This window comes from Oryza sativa, chromosome 1 (assembly GCF_034140825.1).
Source record: "Oryza sativa Japonica Group chromosome 1, ASM3414082v1".
NCBI classification, from domain to species: domain Eukaryota; kingdom Viridiplantae; phylum Streptophyta; class Magnoliopsida; order Poales; family Poaceae; genus Oryza; species Oryza sativa.
The window spans coordinates 14,794,554-14,816,807 of record NC_089035.1 but is presented as its reverse complement, the minus strand read 5'-3'; the positions used below and the strand labels follow the sequence as shown (position 1 = coordinate 14,816,807).

Sequence of the window (22,254 nt, the reverse complement as noted above, 5' to 3'; positions counted from 1 at the left end):
GAAGTTACCTGCTCCCAGTCTCCCAGGCCGATGGAGCCAGTGATGGGTAGAGAGTTGGAGGCAGCAGCACGGGTAGCGTAGCAGGCTCGCCCCGAACACACGTGGGGGTTGGGGATGGCTGCTGCGGCGTCGTCTCGCCGAGGAAGATGGATGGGCGACGAGGAAGACGAGAGTAGCACCGCCGCGGCGTCGTCTCACCGCCGCCGTCTCCTGTCTCGGCTGCGGCGGTGTCTCGTGTCTCCCAGAGACCCAGTCTCGTGCCCTAATGTGGTGGCGCCCAACGGGCTATGCGGGATGGGCCAAACAATTTTGCAAGGTCCATACGGGATGGCCCGCTCGCAAATTTACGGGCTTTTTTGTGGGGCGGGACTGCGGGCCATAAAAAAAGCCCGCCCCACTTGCACCCCTAGGTGGGAGTCCGGATTCCGTACGTGAAGGCGGCCACGAACACCGAATTTTTCCAACCCCTCCGACACTTGTTGGGCCATCATGCTCTTTAATGGTGCTCGCACTGAAGTCATCCCCCCGCGGCCCTCCTTGGTCGCTTGCAAGCATGCAAAGAAATTACGTGTAAATTGCGAGACGAATCTTTTAAACCTAGTTGCTCTATGATTTGACAATGTGGTGCTACAGTGAACATTTGCTAATGACGAATTAATTATGCTTAATAAATTCAGCTCACAGTTTATAGGTGGAATATGTAATTTGTTTTGTTATTAGTCTACGTTTAATACTACAAATGTGTGTCCGTATATCCAACGTAATACGTCAAAGCTTTTCACCCTAAAAAATTAGGGCCAGAAGTTTCAATAAAAAAAGGTATGTAGTACAAGTTTTCGACTTTTCACTCGTAAGTCGTGACGTGGTGTCCTCGTAGGTCGCGGCTATTCGCCACCCCGCTGTCTCCCACCTCCCCGGCCGCCACCGCCGCTGCGCCGCATACTCTCTCGCGGGTAAGGGTAGGCATTCGGTCTAACCGATAAATTCGGTTAGGTTCTTCGGTCTTTTGGAAAATTCGGTCTTCAGAATCACAAGACTGATCGGTTTTCAAGAAAACTTAAGACCGAGCACTTCGAGCACTTCGGTCTTCGGTTAGTTCGGTTCGGTCTCGGTCATAGACTGAACTAACCATAACAGCATATGAACAACAAAAAAAAATTAATCACACAAAAATAAGTACTCCATACAAGATCAATGAATCGAAGTAAGTCGGATGAAGAACTACAATATGATGCCGCATATGATTCAGAAAAAAAAAAGAAGCAAATCAAATCAAATCGATCTTGCCATGACTTGGGTCCCGTCGATCTCCACCATTCTACCGACTACCAGAAGCTCCAGATCCCATCCACCGGGGTGCGGATACGACGATGACGCGAGCCACCAAAGCAGAGGAATCCCAGGCAGGGCCCACCCTGCCGCCGCCGCGCCGGCCATGCTGTTCCTCTCAACGCCGTCGTTCGAACTCTCTGCCGGCGCGAGCCTACCCTCGTCGGCGCTCTCCCCCCCCCCCCTCCTCCTCCTCCTCATCCTCCTCCTGACGCCGCTCACCAGTCACCAGCTGACCGAGCAGCAGTAGCAGGTAGCGCTGGCGTCGGAAGCGGCGGCGCGGAGGCTATGGCCCACGGGAGGTAGAGGAACAGCCTGCGGGAGGCTATCCGGGAGCTCCACCGTCGGTCACCAGCATGGCTGCACTGGGGAGGAGGGGATGGGGATGGGAAGGGGGTGGATGGAGAGGCCGAGAGGAGGAGGTTGGTGGGGGTGGACTACTGGGGGGTCGTGGGTGAGGATAAGTTTTTTTCTGGTTTTTGGAGGAAGAGGTATTGGGCCTAATCCAGTGATATATTTCGGTTTTTTCGGTCAATTCGGTTAACCGAGCCCTAAAACTGAATTTGACCGAACTAAATTCGGTTTGTAGAAAGTGCTGATTCGAATTTTTCGGTCTCGGTTAGTTCGGTTTCGGTCTCGGTCTCGGTCATTTCGGTTCGGTCTTCTTTGCCCACCCCTACTCGCGGGTGAACCCCTAATAGGAAGGAGCTGAATCCTATTCCTAGCCGACAACTCCAATGCTGCCCCCACCACCACCACTTCTGCCGGAGATGATCCCCGGTTAGCGAATGGCCAAAGGGATCTACATCCCGCCCTTCCACATGACGGCACGGATGGCGACGAGGGAGGCCAACGACAGCGCTGCCTCTGCCGCCGAGTACCAGCGTCTCAGCTAGGACACCCTGAGGAAGAGAATCAACGGCCTGGTGAATACGGTAAGCGTTGCCAACCTCAGGAGTGTGGCACCGGAGCTGCTCGCTGAGAACCTGGCCTGCGAGTTCCAGTTAACAATTTAATTTAGCATTGTAAAACAAAAGGACAACTCCTCCACTTATAGATGTATAAAGACTATCATGTTCGTTTCCACTACAAAGAGTGGATAAAATATTGAATATTTATGGCACGCTTTTCAAACTGTTAAACAGTGTGTCTTGTGTGAAAATTTTCTATATGAAAGTTGCTCTAAAATATTAGATTAATCTATTTTTCTAGTTTGTAATAATTAAAACTTAATTAATCATATGTTAATACCACCTTATTTTTCGTAAAACACTTAATTTTCATCTTTATCTTTTATCTCCAGGAGAAAAGAACATTGGTTTAAGATTTAAGATTTTTGGATAAAGGAAGTACTATATGGCCGTTTGGTTCTCTACCTTACCAATGATATCATTGGTAGTACCAAATTTTTGGCATATTTTAACACTACCAAATCTTTGGTATGGTAGAGATTTATTTTTTTTGAACGACTCGCACTAAGACGGTGCGAAGTTCTATTGATAGAACAGGAAAAAATTACGAGATTACAACCCTAGATGGTCATAACCAGGAAAATGGAAAAAGTATACCACCACCTACACACCGACAACGCCAACACACATATCTAGGAGAAGGTTAGCACGGACCGGCCGCTGCTAAGCGTGACCGACCGCCGCTAGGCCAACAAAGGAAGACAGTCGAGATCACCCAAAACCCAACCCTTACAATCAACACAACGCTCCACTCTATCCAAGTCTTCACGATTTAGGGATTGAGGGTGAGAGAGAAGAATGTAACTCCTCTCCCCCTAGGCCCTCCTACGCGGCCAACTTGTAGAAACTAGAACGCCACCACAAAAGGACTAGAATCTAGAGCGGGGTTGCACCAATTGCTTGAGGGGCTTCGGCAAGGGGATGCCTCGACGATGTCTCTAGGGAGAGAAGCGACGGGAAACCGCCACCGCCGTCCGTCAAGGTCTCAAAGAGAACCGAGACTGAGCTTTCACCTGGCAGCCACCCTTGAGGGGTGAGATGGCATGACAACGCTCTAAGGAGGGGAATGGCACTCGAACGTCATTGTTGTCGATCCGGCCAAGGCCAGGCTGGGTTTTCACCCGCTGTCCATCACCTGCCGATCTTCTACAAATGCACCATTGCTCCACCGCCATCAACACCTTTGCCGGCGCATGGGCTTCACTGCACCAGCGCCCCCCGCTGGCCAGTCTCCCCGTGCTGCCACCTCACCGGTCTCCATCTCAACCAGCTTCACCTCCTGCTGCGCACTTTGGCGTGCCACACCGGCACCGCCGGCCACACTCCACGCGCTCATCATGCTGGTTGCCGGCTGAGCCATCGCTGAGCTGGCCATGCCAGCCGCAATCCCTGCCAGCCATCCACAGCCTCCGTGCGCCGCCGTTGCGTCTGCCGCTGCCTCCCGGGTCTCAGCCGTCATCGTGGCCCTTCTGCGCCTCCGCCGCCGTTGCAGCCTCATGCACCTCCGCGCACGTCGCGCCTGCCTCAGCCTCCAGCACCTCCGTCAACCGTCGTCGTTGCCCGCTGCTTGCCGCCGTCGCTCAGCCACAGTCATTGTCGTCGCCAACGGCTGTTTGGCCAGATCCGGCCGCCGTGGGCCAGACCTCACCCGCCACCGCCACCATCGGGCGTCGCTGCCGCCGTTGCCACCACAATCGTGCGCCGCCGCCAGCCGCCTCCCCACCAGATCCAAATGCGGATCTGGCGGACTTTCCCACCGCTGCCAGCACTCCCAAACTCCGATGCCACCGCCGTGCCGCCAGATCCGGCCGAGCAGCACAGATCTAGGCGGTTTCCTCCGTCCCGCGCAGCCCCCCTGCCCGAGCGCAACAAGGGGAAAATGAAGCCCCGCCGCCGCCGTCACTGCGGCCGCATGGCTTTGCCGACGGCCGCTCGGGCTTCGGCGAGGCGGAGGAGGAAGGAGGGGGGACGCACGCCGGCGGGGTCGTCGCCTCCCGTATCGTCCAAGGGGGAGGGGCGACGCGAGAGTCTGTTTATGTGTATAAGTATATGGTAGAGATTTATTACATATGCTTGGATTGCTTTAATATGATGCCAAATATTGATGGTATAGATAATAGAGAAAAATATTCTAGATTAGTGCCAAATTGAATATAGGCATTGCCAATAATTTTTACTTCAATAGGATATATTATAACATCAATTCAAAAACATCATTCTCGGCAGATTGGCATGGGAACTAGGCGGTGGCCATTCTGTTGGGTGGCCCGCACGCTCGCGCCAAGTATCAGTATCAGTGATCGATCGGAGCCAGCCGCGTAGCCGACAGTGACACGTCGACATGGCATCTGCGCTGGTATAGTTGGCCGGGCACAAAATCCAAGTGAGCTAAGCAACCGATCGACACCAAGAGGCGCGAGTCGACACGATCGATTCTAAATCTAAACGGTCGCGCGTCGCGACTAGCCTGTCATCTTTTTGCCTATAATTACTTATAAACTAAAATTTAAATTTTTAATTCTAAATTTAGAGTTGATTCTGAGATTTATTTTTCATCTTAATTTATTTTTCAGTTTTTATTTTTAGATTGCTAAAGACACATATGTAAAAGTTTTATTCAGGAATTATTTTTCATCTGCAAACAAGCCAAACGATGACCCCGTGGGCCATGTGGGACGCAACAGCCTCGTGGGCCGGCATGTGATGAGATGTGGCTTGCCCACCACAAAAGTACAGTACTAGTATGCTGCTGGTGCTGTGCCACGCTTCTTGTCACCTCCACGGCCGTGCCTTACCCTACACGAGGTTGAATTTCGCCCTTTTCTTTTCATTTCCGTTTACCAACCAGGTATTCCTACCAATTATCTAACTAAAAAGAAGACATTCCTACATTTTTCTGGTCACAAATATATACCGTATATTCTATTTTGCCATTATAGGACGGGTCTTTAACCACGGAATTTTAATTACAATTAACTTGTAAAATCTAACAAGTCTATGAGATTATGAAAGTATTTTTTTAACTATTATCAAGAAAAGGAAAGGAAAGTAATTTTCACGATAAATCTACCCCTCATCATCTTTAACAAATATTTCAAATATGTGGTCAAAGTTTTAAAAGTAAACGACATATGTTTCATTTGAGATAGTACTCCCTCCGTTTTATATTATTAGTCATTTTGTCTTTTTCTAGTCAAACTATTTTAGATTTGATTGGGTTTGTAGAAAAAAGTTATAATATCTACCACACCAAATTAGTTTTTTTAATGTAATATTGAATATATATTTTGATTATATATACGTTATGTTACTATTTTTTCTATAAACTTGGAAATCTAAATAAGTTTGTTTAGGAAAATAATCAAAATGACTTATAATATGAAACGGAGAGAGTAATTGTTTTTGGAAACTAAAATTACTACAACACCTCTCCGGTACATGCTTTGTGTAGTGTAGGTAAATCAAATACACATAGGCCTTGTTTATATTCCAAAAAAATTGGCAAAAAAATATCACATCAAATATTTGGACACATGCATAGGACACTAAATGTGAAAAAAAAATAATTGCACAGTTTGCATGTAAATTGCGAGACGGACCTTTTGAGCCTAATTACGACATGATTTGATAATATGATGTTACAATAAATATTTGCTAATGACGAATTAATTAGGCTTAATAAATTCGTCTCGCAGTTTACAGGTAAAATTTATAATTTGTTTTGTTATCAATCTACGTTTAATACTTCAAATGTGTATTCGTATACTTAAAAACTTTACACCCAAACTACTAAACACACGCGTAGTATTATTTTTTGCAGTCCTACCGACGATTCCAGCCCACCACACTATGCAAAGCACGTGCACCCCCCATTTGGTATCTGTCCATTTGTGCAACGGCACAAAATGCTTTACAGTAGTTTATCTTCTCCAGCCACAAGCCAAGCCAAGCCAACACCCCATCCTGAAAGATCACCACTTTTTACTGAAGAATCTTGAGGTTTCCACTACAAAATTCTCATTGCTGTTCTTTTTTTCCCCTCTCTCTTTTAATACTTTTAATAGTGGCTCCCGTGCCAACCACGACTCAGAATCACCATCAACCAAAAAAAAAATGAAAAGCACCAACGGCCACGCTACACCTGTAGTACTCCTACATGGCAATCTGCGGGTGACGTCACCTCTTTAAGCCCCCCCCTTTTTTTTTGCGCCCCTCAAAAAGCTCTGCGCGCATCAATCAATCATTCCCCCGCCTCATCTCCTCTCCTCTCCTCCCCCCTGCTTCTCCGACCAAAGCCGCGCCGCGCATTCCGCCGCCATGTCCGCCGCGCTCCACACGCTCCCCGCCGTCGCCGCTGGCGGCCTCGGCTGTCGGTGGCGGCGGCCCTCCGCGACGCTACGGGCGGCGAGCTCCGTGGGGACGGCGTCGGTGGCGGTGTCCGTGAATGCGGAGACGCAGCAGCAGCGGCAGGTGGGTGTGGAGGAGGAGGAGAAGAGGAGGGAGGATGCGGCGGAGGTGAGGACGGGCAGGGTGGTGGAGGCTCTCTACGACGACGGGTTCGGCGGCGTCACGGTGAAGGACTACTTCGCGGCGGCCAGGGCCGTCTCCAGCGACGACGGCGGCCCGCCGCGGTGGTTCTGCCCCGTCGACGCCGGCCGGCCGGCGGTGGACAACGCGCCGCTGCTGCTCTTCTTGCCAGGTATACGTTAATTACGTTGCTTCCGTCCAAATATTCACAGCTAATTACTGTTTGTTCGCGGCTACAATTATATTACAGAGTAAAAACCAGACTTAGCAGCAAATCACATGATGAGACAATTGCCATGTCCCTGCAGGATCATAATCCACATATTCATTTTTCATATCAGTATTATACCATTATATATTTTTTTTCATTTCCTGGGGTAGTGTTCAGCTATGAATATATATATATTTCGATATGCTAACTCGGATAAACAGAGGAATACTACTGTCAAAACTCTTGGAAAATAAATACAGTAAGTTCTAACTTGGTCCACATGTCAGCGATAAAATCACCGTGATTTTGAAGACATAGGATCCTGGTATGGAAGAAACAAAGGAAGATCTCCCAAAAAGGCTGTCGCCTGAGTGGTTAAATTAGAGTATTGCGTGTTAACAATTTCTGATTAGATTTGACTGCACAACAGGAACTGATGGTGTTGGAATGGGGCTCATTTTGCACCACAAGTCTTTGGGAAGGTGACTTCTTTCTTCTGATAAAGACACAACGACTTCTCTAGCTATATTTACACTTTTGGAGTTAACTAGCTTATGATCTTCCTTTGCCGACTTTATTGGTTTCCTTTCTGCAAAGTTCCATTAAATTATTTTGATATAAACACTTCCTTTTTTTTTTCTGCTTAGGTTATTCTGAGTTTGTGCCAGTAACTGTTGTAGTAGTAGTACTGTAGTACAAAAAACTACTTTTGTTTATATTTTTATATAAGTGCACTTGTCTCCAGTACTCAATCGTCCTCTACACCAAGTTATAGCTGTAGTCTTTTGCTGAATAAAAAAACCACAATTCAATTTAATTGTTTCCCCCTCCATCTCGAATCTGCAGGGTATTCGAGGTTCGCTGCTTGCATATACCAGTGAATGATCGTACGCCATTTGAAGGTAATAAATAAATAAATTATGTTATTATCCACTTAGGCTTCTTCACTATTATTAACAAAACTAGGAAGATTCGCGCGGGCATACGTGTACGCTAAATTTGAGGTATTTATAAAAGCGAGATATTAACCGGAGAACATCTACCACGATTTCTCCATAAATTGTTTTTTGTCAGCATTAATTAATTGTTTAATAATATTTTAACCTATTACCCTTATATATATCATATATAAGTAATATCTATAAGCAATTATTTATAATCTTCTTCATCATTTGAAAAGAAGGTAGATTTATTTTCTTTAGAAAATATGTCAACGAAAGTAAAATAAGTGTAAAATAAAAATAAGGTGTTTTCTTTTTTTAATTGTATAATATATTATCATAATATGTTAAAAGATGTATTGGGTGGGACATGAAGCTCCACGAAATACATGGGTTTAATTATATAGCCTAATATGATTGATATATTTTGAGAGACGATCTATCTATGAACATTTCATGTAGTGTGGATGAGAGACTCCACGCAACCTAGTAGGAATACTATAACAACGAAGTATCATTGCACAGTAATATTTTTGAAATGTCATGTACCATGAATAAACACTTTTTCATATATAAGATAGATCTAATGATTAGAAATAGTGGTTCTACCGGTTTAAAAGGCATATGAGTATTTAAAAAATGTAGCTTAAAAATTATGGTTGTTTTTATGTCCAACATAATAAAGTGAGCGTAGTTCAACTGGTTAGGTTTCTTGTTGTCAAAATTGTCCACCCATGTTATTAATCAGAAGGTTTAAAATCTATTATGATTTTTTCTTAAAAATATATGAATTAGTGAACAAAAGCTATAGTTCGTAGAATATATATGACTAAAATAATGAATTTCTTTAATAATATAGTTAATTTAGATTTTCAATTTTAAATTTTATAGTAAATAATCTAATAGTGTGCGCAAATAAAAATTATCTATATGATTTAGATAATATAATTGTTTAAAATTTGTTATCATAAAATATTTTTTCCATGTAACTAAAAGAGGAAAACAATATATGGGAGAGGTAAGTACACATGCATACTGGACAGGCAGGGAGGGTATACGGGCCCTTTTTTATCATTTTGTATTTGTATAAATCATAAAATATTTTTTTCCATCTAACTAAAAAGGAAAATAGAAGAGAAAGGAAATATATAGGGGAGGTACATACGTACGCAAGCACACCTACTGGACGGGAGGGGTGGGATATGCGCGTCCTTTTTATCCCTTTCTATTTGGATAAATAAATCTAATGGTAGAAAATAATGGGTCCACAGTATATTAGTGAAAATTGACGACTAGATGATTAAATGCCACGTGGCAGTGTAGGAGCGATTATAGAAATAGTATGTGGCGGTGTATAAATCATTAAATATTTTTTCTATCTAACTAAAAGGGAAAATAGAAGATAAATGAAATATATGGGGGAGGCACATACGTACGCAAGCACATGTATGGATGGGAGGGGTGGGACATGCGGGCCGAGATGGCTGTTGCGCGGACGTGTGCGAGAAGGAGTTTGCACGAACGGACACGTGGGCTGGGCTCATTCTAGAAGAGTGCATGCAAGTCTATCTGATCTGAAAAAAATATGATATATACATGTCCCTTTCTTTCAAGCTGGAAATACATGCATGTTTCGGTATATAAAATAATTTTGCATGCGGATGTAGTCATAATTATAATTTCTACTTATTGAGTGATTTTATCATATAATAAAATGGTGCATTTTGCGTATAATTTTTAAAGTCCTATTAATAAATATTTAATTGTTGTAGAAAGTTTCCTAAAGTTTATGAATATAAACATTTTCCATAGAAAGTTTGTGAATGGATTTTTTTAATCTTACATTTTTTTATTTTTTGAATCCCATGAGTTGATTTTTTTTAATTACCGAAGAAAGTTTCCTAATAGAATTTTTTTGCCATGTAAAGTTTATGGATACAAAGGATTATTTTTGTACAAAGTTTATGAGCAGATATTTTTTAAAAAAATTTTGAATAGGGCTTTAATATGAATGGCATGTTTAAAATTTAGGATATAAATTATTGAATATAATGTGTTGCTATTAAATACTGAAAAAAAATACCACACTAAATATGGTGGGCTTGCTACTTTTGTATGCATGGAGCTGAAATTTCTTAATAACACCTACGTATGCTAATTACACAGTACTAATTAACTGATGAGTGCTAATTAACGCTAATTAGGATATAAATTTATTACGTGTAGCATTGCTCATTAGGTAACAGGGATTCGACGGATCGGAGACGTTCGCAACAGGCGAATGCTATGCGGGCACTTCTTTTTATCTCTTTCTATTTACATAAATAAATCTAATGGTAGAAAATAATAGATCCACGGTATATTAGTAAAAATCGACCGCTAAATAATTAAATGCCACGTGACGATGTAGGAGCGATTATAGGAGCGCTATGTGGTGGCTTAATAGCGTTTATAGGATGTTTAATGGACTTTTAGTATATAATAGATAGATAGATAGATAGATAATTAAATGTTTAAGTAAAAGCTGTAACTCATAAAGAAAAAAGAGAATATGCATAAGCTTGTATTATTTTATTTCCCTATTTGCGTTAAGAATTTGATGTTTTCTACGCCTCTACCGAAGCGTATCCCCCAGTGAATGAAGAGCCGAAGCAACCTGAGCAGCTCGTCGTTGGGCAGCTGCGACGCCGTCTTGCCGGCGAGCGCGGCGGACCGCAATGCTCCGGCGATCCTCTCCTTGAACGCCACGACCTCTTCCCTGCTGAAACCACTTGCGACGCCGACGTCGCCGTCGCGGTCATCCTCATTGTTGCCGACGACGACGACGCCGCCATCTTCACTGCCGCCGCCGGCGTGTCCTTGGGCTAGCCTTAGCAGCTCGATGACCATCTCGTCCTACTTGAAGAGGACGCCGAGTGTCTTCCTCTTCTTCTTGCTCTTCTTCTTCTTGGGCGGCGGCTGATGCTGCCGCTGGAGCTTGTGCTGTCCGGTGCACGCGCGCGTGAACGCGAGCCACTCGTGGAGCTCGACGCCGGCGGCGAACTCCTTGGGCCGGGTCTGCTTGGGGCGGATCTCGACGAGGGAGGAGAACTCCGGCCTGCTCACGTCCATGAGCAGCCGCACGTCGGCGACCAGGCGCGCGTTGGTGGCGAGGAGGTTGCGCTCCCCGTGCCCCGGCGTGCCCATCAGCCGCCGCGCGAACCGCGCCCTGAACCGGTGGGAGCCGATCAGCAGCTTCGCGGTCAGTGGCGACGAGATCCCGTATGGGATGCTGGCGACGCAGATGTCGAACTTGGGGAGCTCGATCGCCATGGAGTCGCCCGTGGTCACCTGGCAACGGGAGAAGAAGAGAGGATCAGCGTTTTTTTTTTCTTCATTTTTCTTTGAGGCATTCTGTCGAACGCGTGGGCGGGGACCGTGAGCTTGTGCGCGAGGCCGAGGCCGGCGGCGAGGGCTGTGACGGCGTCGACCGGGCGGAGCGGAGCGCGGCGTGCGCGACGATGGCGTCGAGGACGCGCGGGTTGGTGAGGAGATGCTGCCCGCGCGCCTTGTGCAGCCAGAACCCTCCTCCGTGCCGGTGCCACGCCGCCGCCGCCGCCGCAGTAGGCGAGGCCGACCAGGAGCAGAGGTAGCGAGCGCCGCCGCGTTGGGCTCGGAGGAAGGAGACTCCTCCGACGTTCATGCCATCTTTTGGTCGACAAAAAAAAATTACAACGGTGAAAAACTATTCATCTGCATGGAATTTAGGAATTTTCGTGCACCGTGGTAATTTCAGCATGATGTAAGGCCATTCCCAATCTAAGACACCAGATATAGTTCATAAACTCCACGTCATCAAGAAACTAGGACTAGACAATAATTTTCCAATGCAAACAACACTATTTCATATTTAAATTTAATGCTACTTATCTCACAGGATGTCTTGAATGTTATGTAGAAATCATGTCTCATGACATGGTTTCCTTTTCTTTCCTTATTTATTCACTTGACACATCATTTTTATCATATGTGGCAACTTATTTAATGCTATAGACACTATTTTAGTCATTGGGTTGGGAATGGGCTAACAAAGCCCAAAGGCTTATTAGAATTTAGGAAATTAATTCAAAGCGAAATTATGACCTTGAATTTAAATCAAACTGCTAATGCGTGTGAATACAATGCATACAGGGTTGTTGCAGATTGTGGAAAATTCTATCAAATATGAGCATGCTATGTCACCAAACCGACCCATATATCTCATCGGGGACTCATTTGGAGGATGCCTAGCACTTTCGGTGGCAGCTCGTAATCCACAAATTGATCTGGTTCTCATACTGATTAATCCAGGCAGGTGAAATTTTCTTTAGTTCTATTTTAATTGGTAACGTTCCTTCTCATAAATTTGTTTGAGTTGTAGTAACAAACAACCTTCAATGTTGCCAGCAACGTCCTTTGCAAAGACTCCGTTGCAGCCGATATTACCTGTGTTGGAAGCAATGCCAAGTGAACTTCATGTCACAGTTCCATATCTTCTCAGTTTTGTCATGGGTATACCTCTTTTTAGCTTGTAAGTTCGTTAATATACATTCATTCTAGCTTTGTTGTTTTGTGTGTTTTGGCCAATCGGATGATTTGCTATGCTTGTAATGCAATACACTTTTTTGATCCAGCCTGAGAACCAAAGCATCTTTTTATTGCTTACTGTTCATTTATTTCTTATTATATTGGGAAACGGTCTTTGGTAGTCCAATGTTCCAAAAGGTAGCCTTAAACTTGGAAAATTCATGCCGGGTCACTGATCAACAACTCTAGTATGAAGCATACTAGTTTTTACATAAAAGCATATTAGCTTTTACATTTTTTTTTTGGAAATTTATCTTAGTATTTTCATCCAGGATTCTATCTCAGCATATTTACAATTAACACTCAACACTTCCTTTTGTATCTTTTTTAATTGATCTAAAGATGGTGTGTGAACAGGCGATCCTCTTAAAATGGCTATGGTCAGCGTTGAGAACAACCTTTCTCCTCCAAAAACTCTGCAGAAGTTGTCAGATAGTCTCACTTCCATGCTGCCTTTGCTTTCAGTATGTTATTATCATACCTTATTTTCATTTCCTCATCTGGTTCTATCTATTACTCATTTTTACATAAACAACAACATGTGCATGAGGAATATCTACATTTTTATGCTTTTAAACTTAAAAGTAATGACTAAATTTTAAAACATTACTAGCTAAATGTTGCCACTTTTATCTATGGATCCAGATAAGCATTTTCAAATAACTAAGTTTTTTGTAATTTGAAACTTTTGCTCCAATGGCAGAATACATGTATTGAAAGAAATGCTTTTACAAAGTAATGCTTTTTCAGATCACATCGTGAAATGTTGGGGCAGCATGTATTTCTTTTAGCTCTTTTTGTTTTTTTAAAAAAAAAACCAAATTAGCTCTTTCTTTTAGCCGTAGTGCAGCTGAAATCAGCTACAATTTGGGCATTCTCAAGGAGATACATAATACTTCGTACTATTTGAGAAAACATTTCATCTAATTATTTTTCATTCCTTTTTGTTATTTCTCAGGAATTGGCAGATATCATACCAAGGGATACTCTTTTCTGGAAACTCAAGCTGCTGAAGTCAGGAGCAGCCTACGCTAACTCTCGTCTTCATGCTGTACAAGCTGAAGTTCTACTTCTTGCTAGGTAGCCTGAATGCCTGATACATGACACTACAGCATGTATTCTGTAGTTCTATAATCTGGATTAATCCTATAAATTCGGTCTTATGCTGAAACACTAAATACTTTTATTCAGTGGCAATGATAATCTTCTGCCAAGTGGAGAAGAGGCAGATAGACTCTTCAAATCACTGAAAAACTGCAGAGTTCGGTACTTCAAAGACAATGGCCATACACTACTGTTGGTATGACGCATCACACTTCAATTTTATAGTAACCTGTTTTATTGGGGAATTGGCTTCAGATCCTTAGGAAACAGAATCTACAAAAATACCAAAGGAATCTCCTCATGCAAGCACTACCTAACTATTTTGGACAGGAGGACGGTGTTAATCTTTTATCAGTCATAAAAGGAGTAAATATGTACCGCCGTGGCAGACAACGGGATCCTGTGACGGATTACATTCCCCCGACATTGAGTGAGTTCAAGAAAACATTCGATGAAGATCACAAGTATGTTAACGCACTATGAGAATTCAAAATTCTATTTTACTTTTGCATGTAATTTTGCCATATAAATGAATCAGTAATTAGCGAACTAAAACTTCTGCAGATTGTTTCACCTTGCATTGAGCCCAGTCATGCTGTCTACCCTGAAGAATGGGAAGATTGTTCGTGGCCTTACTGGTGTTCCTGACCAAGGTCCTGTCTTGTTTGTGGGTTATCATGCACTGATGGGGATCGAGTTGAGTCCATTGTACGAGGAGTTCTTGAGAGAGAAGAGAACAAGTTTCCGTGGTATGGCTCACCCAATTTTATTTGGAGGAAAACATGAGAGTTCGCGACAGGAGCTGTCTCGGTTCGATACAATTTCTATGTACGGTGGATTACCAGTCACTGCGATCAATATGTATAGGTTGTTTGAGAGAAATCAATTTGTTTTGCTCTATCCAGGCGGTGTGCGGGAAGCTCTTCACAGGAAGGTGCGTTTAATATCTCTAATTTGCATCGACAAATATGAAATATATGGTCATAAATATATCAAGTCAGAATTAACTAAATCGCACATGTACTGATCTTGTCAGTCATGAAAAAATGTCAGTGTTCTGCATAGAAAAAAAAAACATCTTTTGCCCTTACTGTAATGATTCTGTTGTACTTTGCAGGGTGAAGCATACAAGTTGTTTTGGCCAGACCAACCAGAATTTGTAAGAATGGCAGCACGTTTTGGTGTTACTATCATACCATTTGGTTTTGTAGGAGAAGATGATGTTTTAGAGGTAAACTTCCATCTATTTCTCCTCCACCATATATCTAAAATTTTCAGATGTGCGACTAATTCTTTTTCAGAAGAAAATTTTGATTCTCTCTCTAAAAAAGGAGAAATGTTGCAAATATGCCTGTGATTTTTGCTGACCTCCTGCAAAATACCACTCTATCAGTTCTTGTGTGAAAAACAAGGATGCCATGCATCTTAGCACTGTTTCCTTTTTTTTCTTCAAGAAGCAGAGTCATCAAATAACCACACATGCATGATTGCTCAATATCTTGTGTGGTGGTGATGCAGTTTCTGTTTGTGGTTATCCATCTTGTTTCTATGACGAGTAAACATTCTTGTTTCTGCAGTTGGTCGCCGACTACAATGATCAAAAGAACATTCCCTACCTTCGGGAATGGATTGAGTCGATTAACCGAGAAGCCCAAAGAGTAAGGTAAGATTTCTATCATCCCTTCGTATTTTGGCTTTCTCAACAGGGGTAATCGCCCCATATCACGATGACTTTAGAACTTCGGCTAAATACTACAAAATTCAAAGCTTGACAAAAACATCACTCAGTTTGCCACAACTTAACCTCATGATAGTGCAAGTAAGAATATTACTACAAGAATCTTGCCACAAAGTGATGGGATTGCAAAAGAGCACACTTTTATTTGTTCATTATGTGTTCACATAATTTGTTTCAGGGATAGCGTCAAAGGAGAGGATGGAAATCAAGACGTTCACATACCTGCTTTGCTCCCCAAAGTGCCAGGCCGGTTCTACTACCTATTTGGCAAACCAATCGAAATGAAAGGTATGGATAATGTCGTCAGAGATAGGAAAAGTGCAAACGAAGTGTATTTGCATATCAAATCCGAAGTAGAGAGCTTAATGTCATATCTGAAGAGGAAGAGGGAGGAAGATCCTTACAGAAGCATAGCGCAGCGTGCAGTGTACCAGGCATCTTGGGGTGCTTCTGCAGAGGTCCCAACATTTGAACCATGAAGGTTGGGTGATCTCGTGGTACTGTGATTGAATGAGCATCGGCAATCTTGTGTTCCGAAGCAAACATGGAAAGGGGGTATTATCTGTTGGAAGTAAATAGCATTTTCAGTAGGCTGGCTGCAAGCCTGCAACTCTTGAATCAGTTACACATTTTGATGGAACATACCCCCAAATAGGCCATTATACAAGTGTATAGTAAAGTAGAACAGATATATCTGAACAGTTTTTTTTTTGTTATATATTTTAACCAATGTATAGTGATTGATATACAGACTAGTTACTGATGAATGGAATTCTTGCTCATACATAAGGGTTCCATCTTTTTTTTTTCTATAATACAAAAGTGATATTCTTGGGCTCTGAACTAAGGAGTTGCTAAGTCCAGTTGCCAGCTGAACCTGTTGTAACTACCTGATTATAAGACCACCTTTGCGGCTTTGCCATTGGATTGTACACATTGCAGCAGGGGGGGGATTAAGCATCACCAAATTTTTGATGAACATCCAGGCATAAAATTTATAGAAACCAGACAATATGATCTTCAAAACTGAAACGCGAGGAGATACTGGTAACTGATACCATATCTTTAAGGTACAAAATCTGTAACTGATGGAATGCAATGACCCAACAAGACCAAATTGAAGTTGAATAGTAAACTCTCTAGATTCTCCAGATTGCTTTCTCAAATTAAAAAAAAAAATCTCCAGATTGCAAAGTAGGTGTTTTAACATTTTGCGTGCATTCTAAGCTCCTAATTTCCTAGACGGCTAACAAGCTGAAACAATTTGCACATACTTCAGCTTTACTCCATTTCTGTTTATGTAGAAGTAAAATTTCATTCAACATCGAATCCCTTCTCTTGGAGTTCTTGTACGACCTCATTCCTCATCCGAAACCAGAGCTTCTGTGCTTCTTGGTCAAACTTTTTTGACTGCAATTGTTTCTGCATGTTATCAGAGTCCATGTTGGAATCAGCAAAACCTTTGGGTCCAATTGTGGTGCCTAGAGCACCTCCACTTTTTATGAACTCCTCAACTGCCTCTTCATCACCTGGGTATGGAAACATCCTGCGCTCGTAAAGGTGGGCCATTTCTCTTTCTTCCTGAGAAACATGGAAGATAACATATCAGAAAGGATAACTTGAATAAGAGTAAGCCGAAAGAAGTGTTAGGTTCTTAGCACATATATGGCCATAGGCTGTTAGCCACAATGTTTCAAAAGAGCTTTAGCTCACGTGGTAACAAAAATACCTATATCTTTCTGAGATCTCAATGGCAAACTATTTGTTTCTACACAACTATAATACATTTTTTTAAAAAGATATATCATTCTAATGTTTATGCACTTATGTTTCATCCTACCATTTCATGGTTGGGAATTGAGATGGATATAGGCGATACATATCAGAGGTGCTTAGGAATTGCAAATGAAGATCTATAATTGTTGGTTCAGTAAAGTATAATGTGGCATATGGACGATTAGGAGGCTACCGTATGCTATGTTTCATGCATCCAGCCAGCCAGAAAATTCATTGAATAGCATACCATCAAAATACAGAACATGCTTCTCATCAATTGATTTGCCAAAATCAACAGTGACTTCTTAAAAGAAAGATGAATACTTGACTAGAGTTCAGAATCAGGATGAATTGGCATTAGCTACTGGTGGTCCTTAACCAAGATGTTTCAGTAATTGGGTATAAAAACAGGATGAATTTATTTCTCTGCACATATATCTTACAATAAAACAAAATGCCACATCAGTTCGTTTCCACCTTGTCAGATTTCAGAGTTCAGTTTTAATTTGAAAAATATACACATGCTATTAATTAATCTCATTTCAGAGTTCTCACACCCAACTAGTATTATGCAAGAAGAATCAGACAGGGGATATCGGTGCGACTATGTGAGTTCTACCTAAGATAATAAATTCAAATAAATAAGCTTCCCTAATCAACAGTAATGTGCTAATATCTCAATGTGCTTACGGTACTTCTTTCAACAGAGTAAATAAGATTTAGAAATTTCCTAAACATAAGATGAAAGATTCAACAACACTATTAAGATGTATAGGAGATAGGAAAACAAACTGTGAGAGGAATGTCAGAATTAACAACACTGCACGGTCAACTTCTACGTCGTCTTTACAGATCAAAAAGGCTGCCAAAGTTTTCATAGATAAATTGCAGGATCAGCATTATGCTTAGGGTTTTTCCTTCTCGTTATCAATTAATTGGACTCCCAATGATGTCGCATATTTTTCAGTGCAACTCACTGTTTTTATCAACAGTAAATATTATAACCAAATGAGAATTTACAGGCCCTCCTTGTATAAAACTGTCATCATACATCACTAAGGAAAATATGCTGGTCGATTGTGCAATCAACATTACAGAAACATCTGCAAAATACCTAATCCTCCATGCTCAGAGTTATCTGTATTCAAAAATTCTGAAAAAGAAAACCCCCCAAGAAACTGATTGTATAGGCTTGGTTCCAGTTAAATCATATCTTCAGATATGCATCCCTAGACCCTAACTACAAGAAGAGATTACCTTGGGGCGCGGCTTGAGCGTCCACCAGCCGAGGGGAGAGGTCTCGTTCCAGAGCCAGGCGGCGCCGAAGAGCGCGTAGGTGCAGAGCATGCCCTTGCCCATCTGCTTCCAGAAGTAGGCGTCTTCCTTCTCCAACCCCATCCTCCTGAAACCAAAACCCCCCATACCCAGAGCGACGGCGCATCAAGAACCCGCCCATCGGTTGCGCAGGACAAGAAGAAGAACAAGGGGAGATGGAGATCACCTGAGGAGCCTCCGGGCCTGAGGGAATCCGCGCAGCATCGCGCCGTCGACCGGCGAGAGGAGAGAAGCCGCCGGTGAGCTTTTTATTTTCTCCCCTTCTTTTCAACTGAAACCGGTGAGCAACTATGTGTTCTTCCAACTGAAAAATATAGGGCCAGTTTGGTTACTAATCACAGGCAAGCCTATACTTAGAGCAAGTACAATAATTGACTATAAGCTTTTCATATCAACTGTAGCAGTGACGTAGAGGTGAGAGAAAACACCAGCGAGCCTAATCGACTATATTAGAGCAAGTTTAATAGTAGAGCTCACTACTTACTGTTAGTCAATGTTAAACCTAACATGTATAGTAGATTGGCTATAAGGTTATCTTTATTTTCTTCATCCTCTCTCTTTCTCTCACCATGAATTTAATACATATTTCTTGGAGTTTGTATGCAGTTAGCTCTTGCATGAGAGCCAACACTCCCCACTTTTTTTTATCTCTCTCTTCCACATAAGTATATAGCTTGCTTATAGCCCACTATTATCCTTGCTCTTATCGACGCTTTGTGTGCTCCTAGGCAGATGAGCAACTCACTGCCAATCAAGTCAGGAGTGATAATATATTGTGACAAGAAAAAATAGTACTTTAAAGAATAGTACATAGATCGAGCACTTCCTAAGTTATATTTAAACAATAGTTTTTGTTCATGTGTTTGTTTTGGAGTAAATAGTCAGCTCTATTATTAGACTTGCTCTTATATAGCAAGGCTATATGTTTGGAAAAAAAACTAGCCTTTAAGAGTAAGCTAAGCTTTAACTTTGTAGGACAAGAAAAATCTCGTTCATCGGGGAGAGCCAATTCGGTGGCAAAACTCCACTCGTGTGAAAAAAAGAGACAGTTGCACTCGTGTGAAAAAAAAAAGGATAAGAGCGACCCGGGTTTCTACATAATCAGAGATATTCTTCAACAACTCGTCCCAATCTTGTCGGCCTCTTCCCCCCACTTCTCACTTTCTCCGAAATCAAAGATATTCTTCAACAACTCACTCCAATCTCATCGGCCTCTTCCTCTACCTCTCGCTGGCAAAAAGTCTTTGCTGAAAATCGCCCTCTTCACTTACCCATAAAAAAGCCGCGGCCATTTGGAGGAAAATCAATTGGGAAAGAGGCTAACACGTCCGCAGAAACTCGATCTGAAGGGTGGGAGGCAAACCTGTCCATACAGCCGCTCCTAAATCTTGTTTATTCTGATGCACCAAGGCTTGTCCTCTGAATTATGAAATGGATATTCTATCTGTGAAGTATACAAACCAATCGAAATAAACTTATAGAGTGGTTTTATAAGTGGTTTTGGCCACATTGACTATTATATGGTACTTAACCTCTTAACTATGAAATGGATATTCTACCTCGTAAAGTATACAAATAAGTTGAAATAAACTTATTGAGTGGTTTTGGCCACATTGACTATTACATGTTACTTAACCTCTGAATTATGAAATGGATATTCTATCCCGTTAAGTATACAAAATAGTTGAAATAAACTTATAGAGCGGTTTTATAAGTGGTTTTGGCCACATTGACTATTACATGGCAATGGCATGTGTTAAGTATTTCTTTAACAAGCATAATGACTCTGAGAAGAGGCATATTGATGCTGATATGTAATTCTCGGGCTCGCAGATTAGTGAGAGAAATGAATCGGTTATGTTAACTTAGGCCAGATGGGCTCATGTGTGTACCATGTAAGCAATATCGTCAGCCATGTAAGCAATACCTTTAACAAAACCACTACATGGGGTATTTAAACCGGTTTGGGATTAAGTAGGCAAATCCTATATTACTCTAGAGGTTAAGTAGATTTTTTTTAAAATTTCCAAGTGTGCCCCTTAAGAGCATGTGCACTATCTAGGGACTAACTTGTTTTTTATTCCATGCATGTAAGCAGAAGCTGCTTTCTCATGCATTGTTTATCTATAGTTATTTTTTAAATTATGGGATCACCTTCTAAATAAACTAGAAAGAGATTTTTTTTTTGCAGTTCAGCGGGGTGCCGCAGTACTGAAGATGGACCGTTGGATCTCCTCAATCTCCAATGAATAAAAAATGATAGTGCTGCAAGGTACCATCGAGACCGATGAGTCTTGTCACACCTGGACTAGTACGTGGAAGAGCAGCCGCCGTAATTTCGCAAGAGTATAGACTGAATCGGCTTAAGCACATCAACCACAAACGATGTGAAACCCTAGTATTGACAGCGCTCATCAGTCTCCTTGCTTGCTGCTATCCTCGAGTATGCTAGGGTTTAGGTCACCGCCGCCGCCCTTACCACATTCCTCGGCAGCACTCTTCTCGCTGCAGAAATACTTAATGCCGCGGACCTCGCTGGCTGTATCTTCGCTGAGATCGCCGCCAATGATGTAGACCTTGCCGCTGCCACCCTTCTCCTTGGCAGCACTCTTCTCGCTGTAGCGGTACTCAATGTCATAGACCTCGCCGGTGGTATCTTCGCTGAGGTCACCACCAATGCTTCTCTCACCACCACCACCCTTGCCACGTTCCTCGACGATGCTCTTTTCGTTGTAGTATTTGTTATAAAACAATTTGCATGGATCGACATTTATCAAGTTTTGTTATCATTGAGTTTTTTCTTCCCATCTCGTGCCTCATTATGCCACACGACAGCGACGCCGATTTGCTTCAGAATCCTCTTCTGCTTCCGCTTATGCGCCGGCTATCGCTTGAGCGACCAAATGGTGGCGGTGGCCACACGACAAATAGCGCAGGTGGGGAGATGTTGCGGTCCGGTGCCGCTGTGAGATATATGCGCCGCTGAGAGAGAGAGAGATGAGGTGGGGAAAGGACTTCGGTGCTGCACGGACCTCACATGACACGTGGAGGAAAATAAATGAGCAGCATATATTCTCTCTTTTGTTACAAGGTCGCTACCCATCCTGCCCATCATAAACGGACTATCATAATTGATTTGGTACCTCTAGGTACGTATCTGGTGTACCATTTGTTAGACCAGAACAAACCTTAAATAAAAAACACAACTTCCACTATCTTTTACCAGCCATTGATGTCAGGAAATGTATTTTCTCCCCTTTTGTAAGCTCCCGAGTCTTGAACATATTTCTTTTTAGAGATAATACTCCCTCTATCCCAAAAATAAATTTACTTCTATAGATTCTTGACAAGCTTATCCACATTCATATATAAAAGTAGACTTAATACGCAAGGAGTAGATATAAATCCGGCCTCTATATATTTATAAGTGGATATACACAACCTCCTTAGTATAAGAATTATGGCGGCATTATCACTCATTATACTATCGCCGTGTTTAGTTCCAAAATATATCTTCAAACTTCCAACTTTTCCATCACATCAGAACTTTCCTACACACATAAACTTCCAACTTTTCCAATTTCAACCAAACTTCCAATTTTGACATGAACTAAACACACCCTATGTATCTAGGCATTTTGGACTTTTTGGAGGCTACATCATAGCCTGTGTGTTCACGGTCGCTGATTCGCCTTTCTACTGTCCCTCTCCCACCAG

The 22,254-nt window shown here is 42.5% G+C and overlaps 2 protein-coding genes and 1 pseudogene across 2 annotated transcripts; 1 reads left to right on the top strand and 2 right to left on the bottom strand.

The window, feature by feature from the left end:
* The first annotated feature begins 6,518 nt into the window (after nucleotides 1-6,518).
* LOC4325812 (phytyl ester synthase 1, chloroplastic) lies at nucleotides 6,519-16,210 on the top strand. The gene is made up of 13 exons (XM_015791971.3): nucleotides 6,519-6,999; nucleotides 7,469-7,520; nucleotides 7,885-7,940; nucleotides 12,150-12,308; nucleotides 12,405-12,509; nucleotides 12,942-13,048; nucleotides 13,543-13,664; nucleotides 13,776-13,884; nucleotides 14,019-14,152; nucleotides 14,253-14,622; nucleotides 14,806-14,919; nucleotides 15,266-15,351; nucleotides 15,605-16,210. The coding sequence occupies exons 1-13, from the start codon at nucleotides 6,618-6,620 to the stop codon at nucleotides 15,903-15,905; spliced, it is 2,097 nt and encodes a 698-aa protein (XP_015647457.1). The 5' UTR covers nucleotides 6,519-6,617; the 3' UTR covers nucleotides 15,906-16,210.
* LOC136356809 (ribosomal RNA small subunit methyltransferase, mitochondrial-like) lies at nucleotides 10,478-11,687 on the bottom strand (annotated as a pseudogene).
* A 235-nt stretch (nucleotides 16,211-16,445) lies between the features above and the next one.
* On the bottom strand, nucleotides 16,446-18,819 carry LOC9269555 (uncharacterized). The gene is made up of 3 exons (XM_015792003.3): nucleotides 18,704-18,819; nucleotides 18,460-18,604; nucleotides 16,446-17,007 (listed from the first exon to the last, which is right to left on the bottom strand). Exons 1-3 carry the CDS (start codon nucleotides 18,739-18,741, stop codon nucleotides 16,741-16,743), a joined length of 450 nt encoding a protein of 149 aa, XP_015647489.1. The 5' UTR covers nucleotides 18,742-18,819; the 3' UTR covers nucleotides 16,446-16,740.
* Between the last annotated feature and the right edge of the window lie 3,435 nt (nucleotides 18,820-22,254).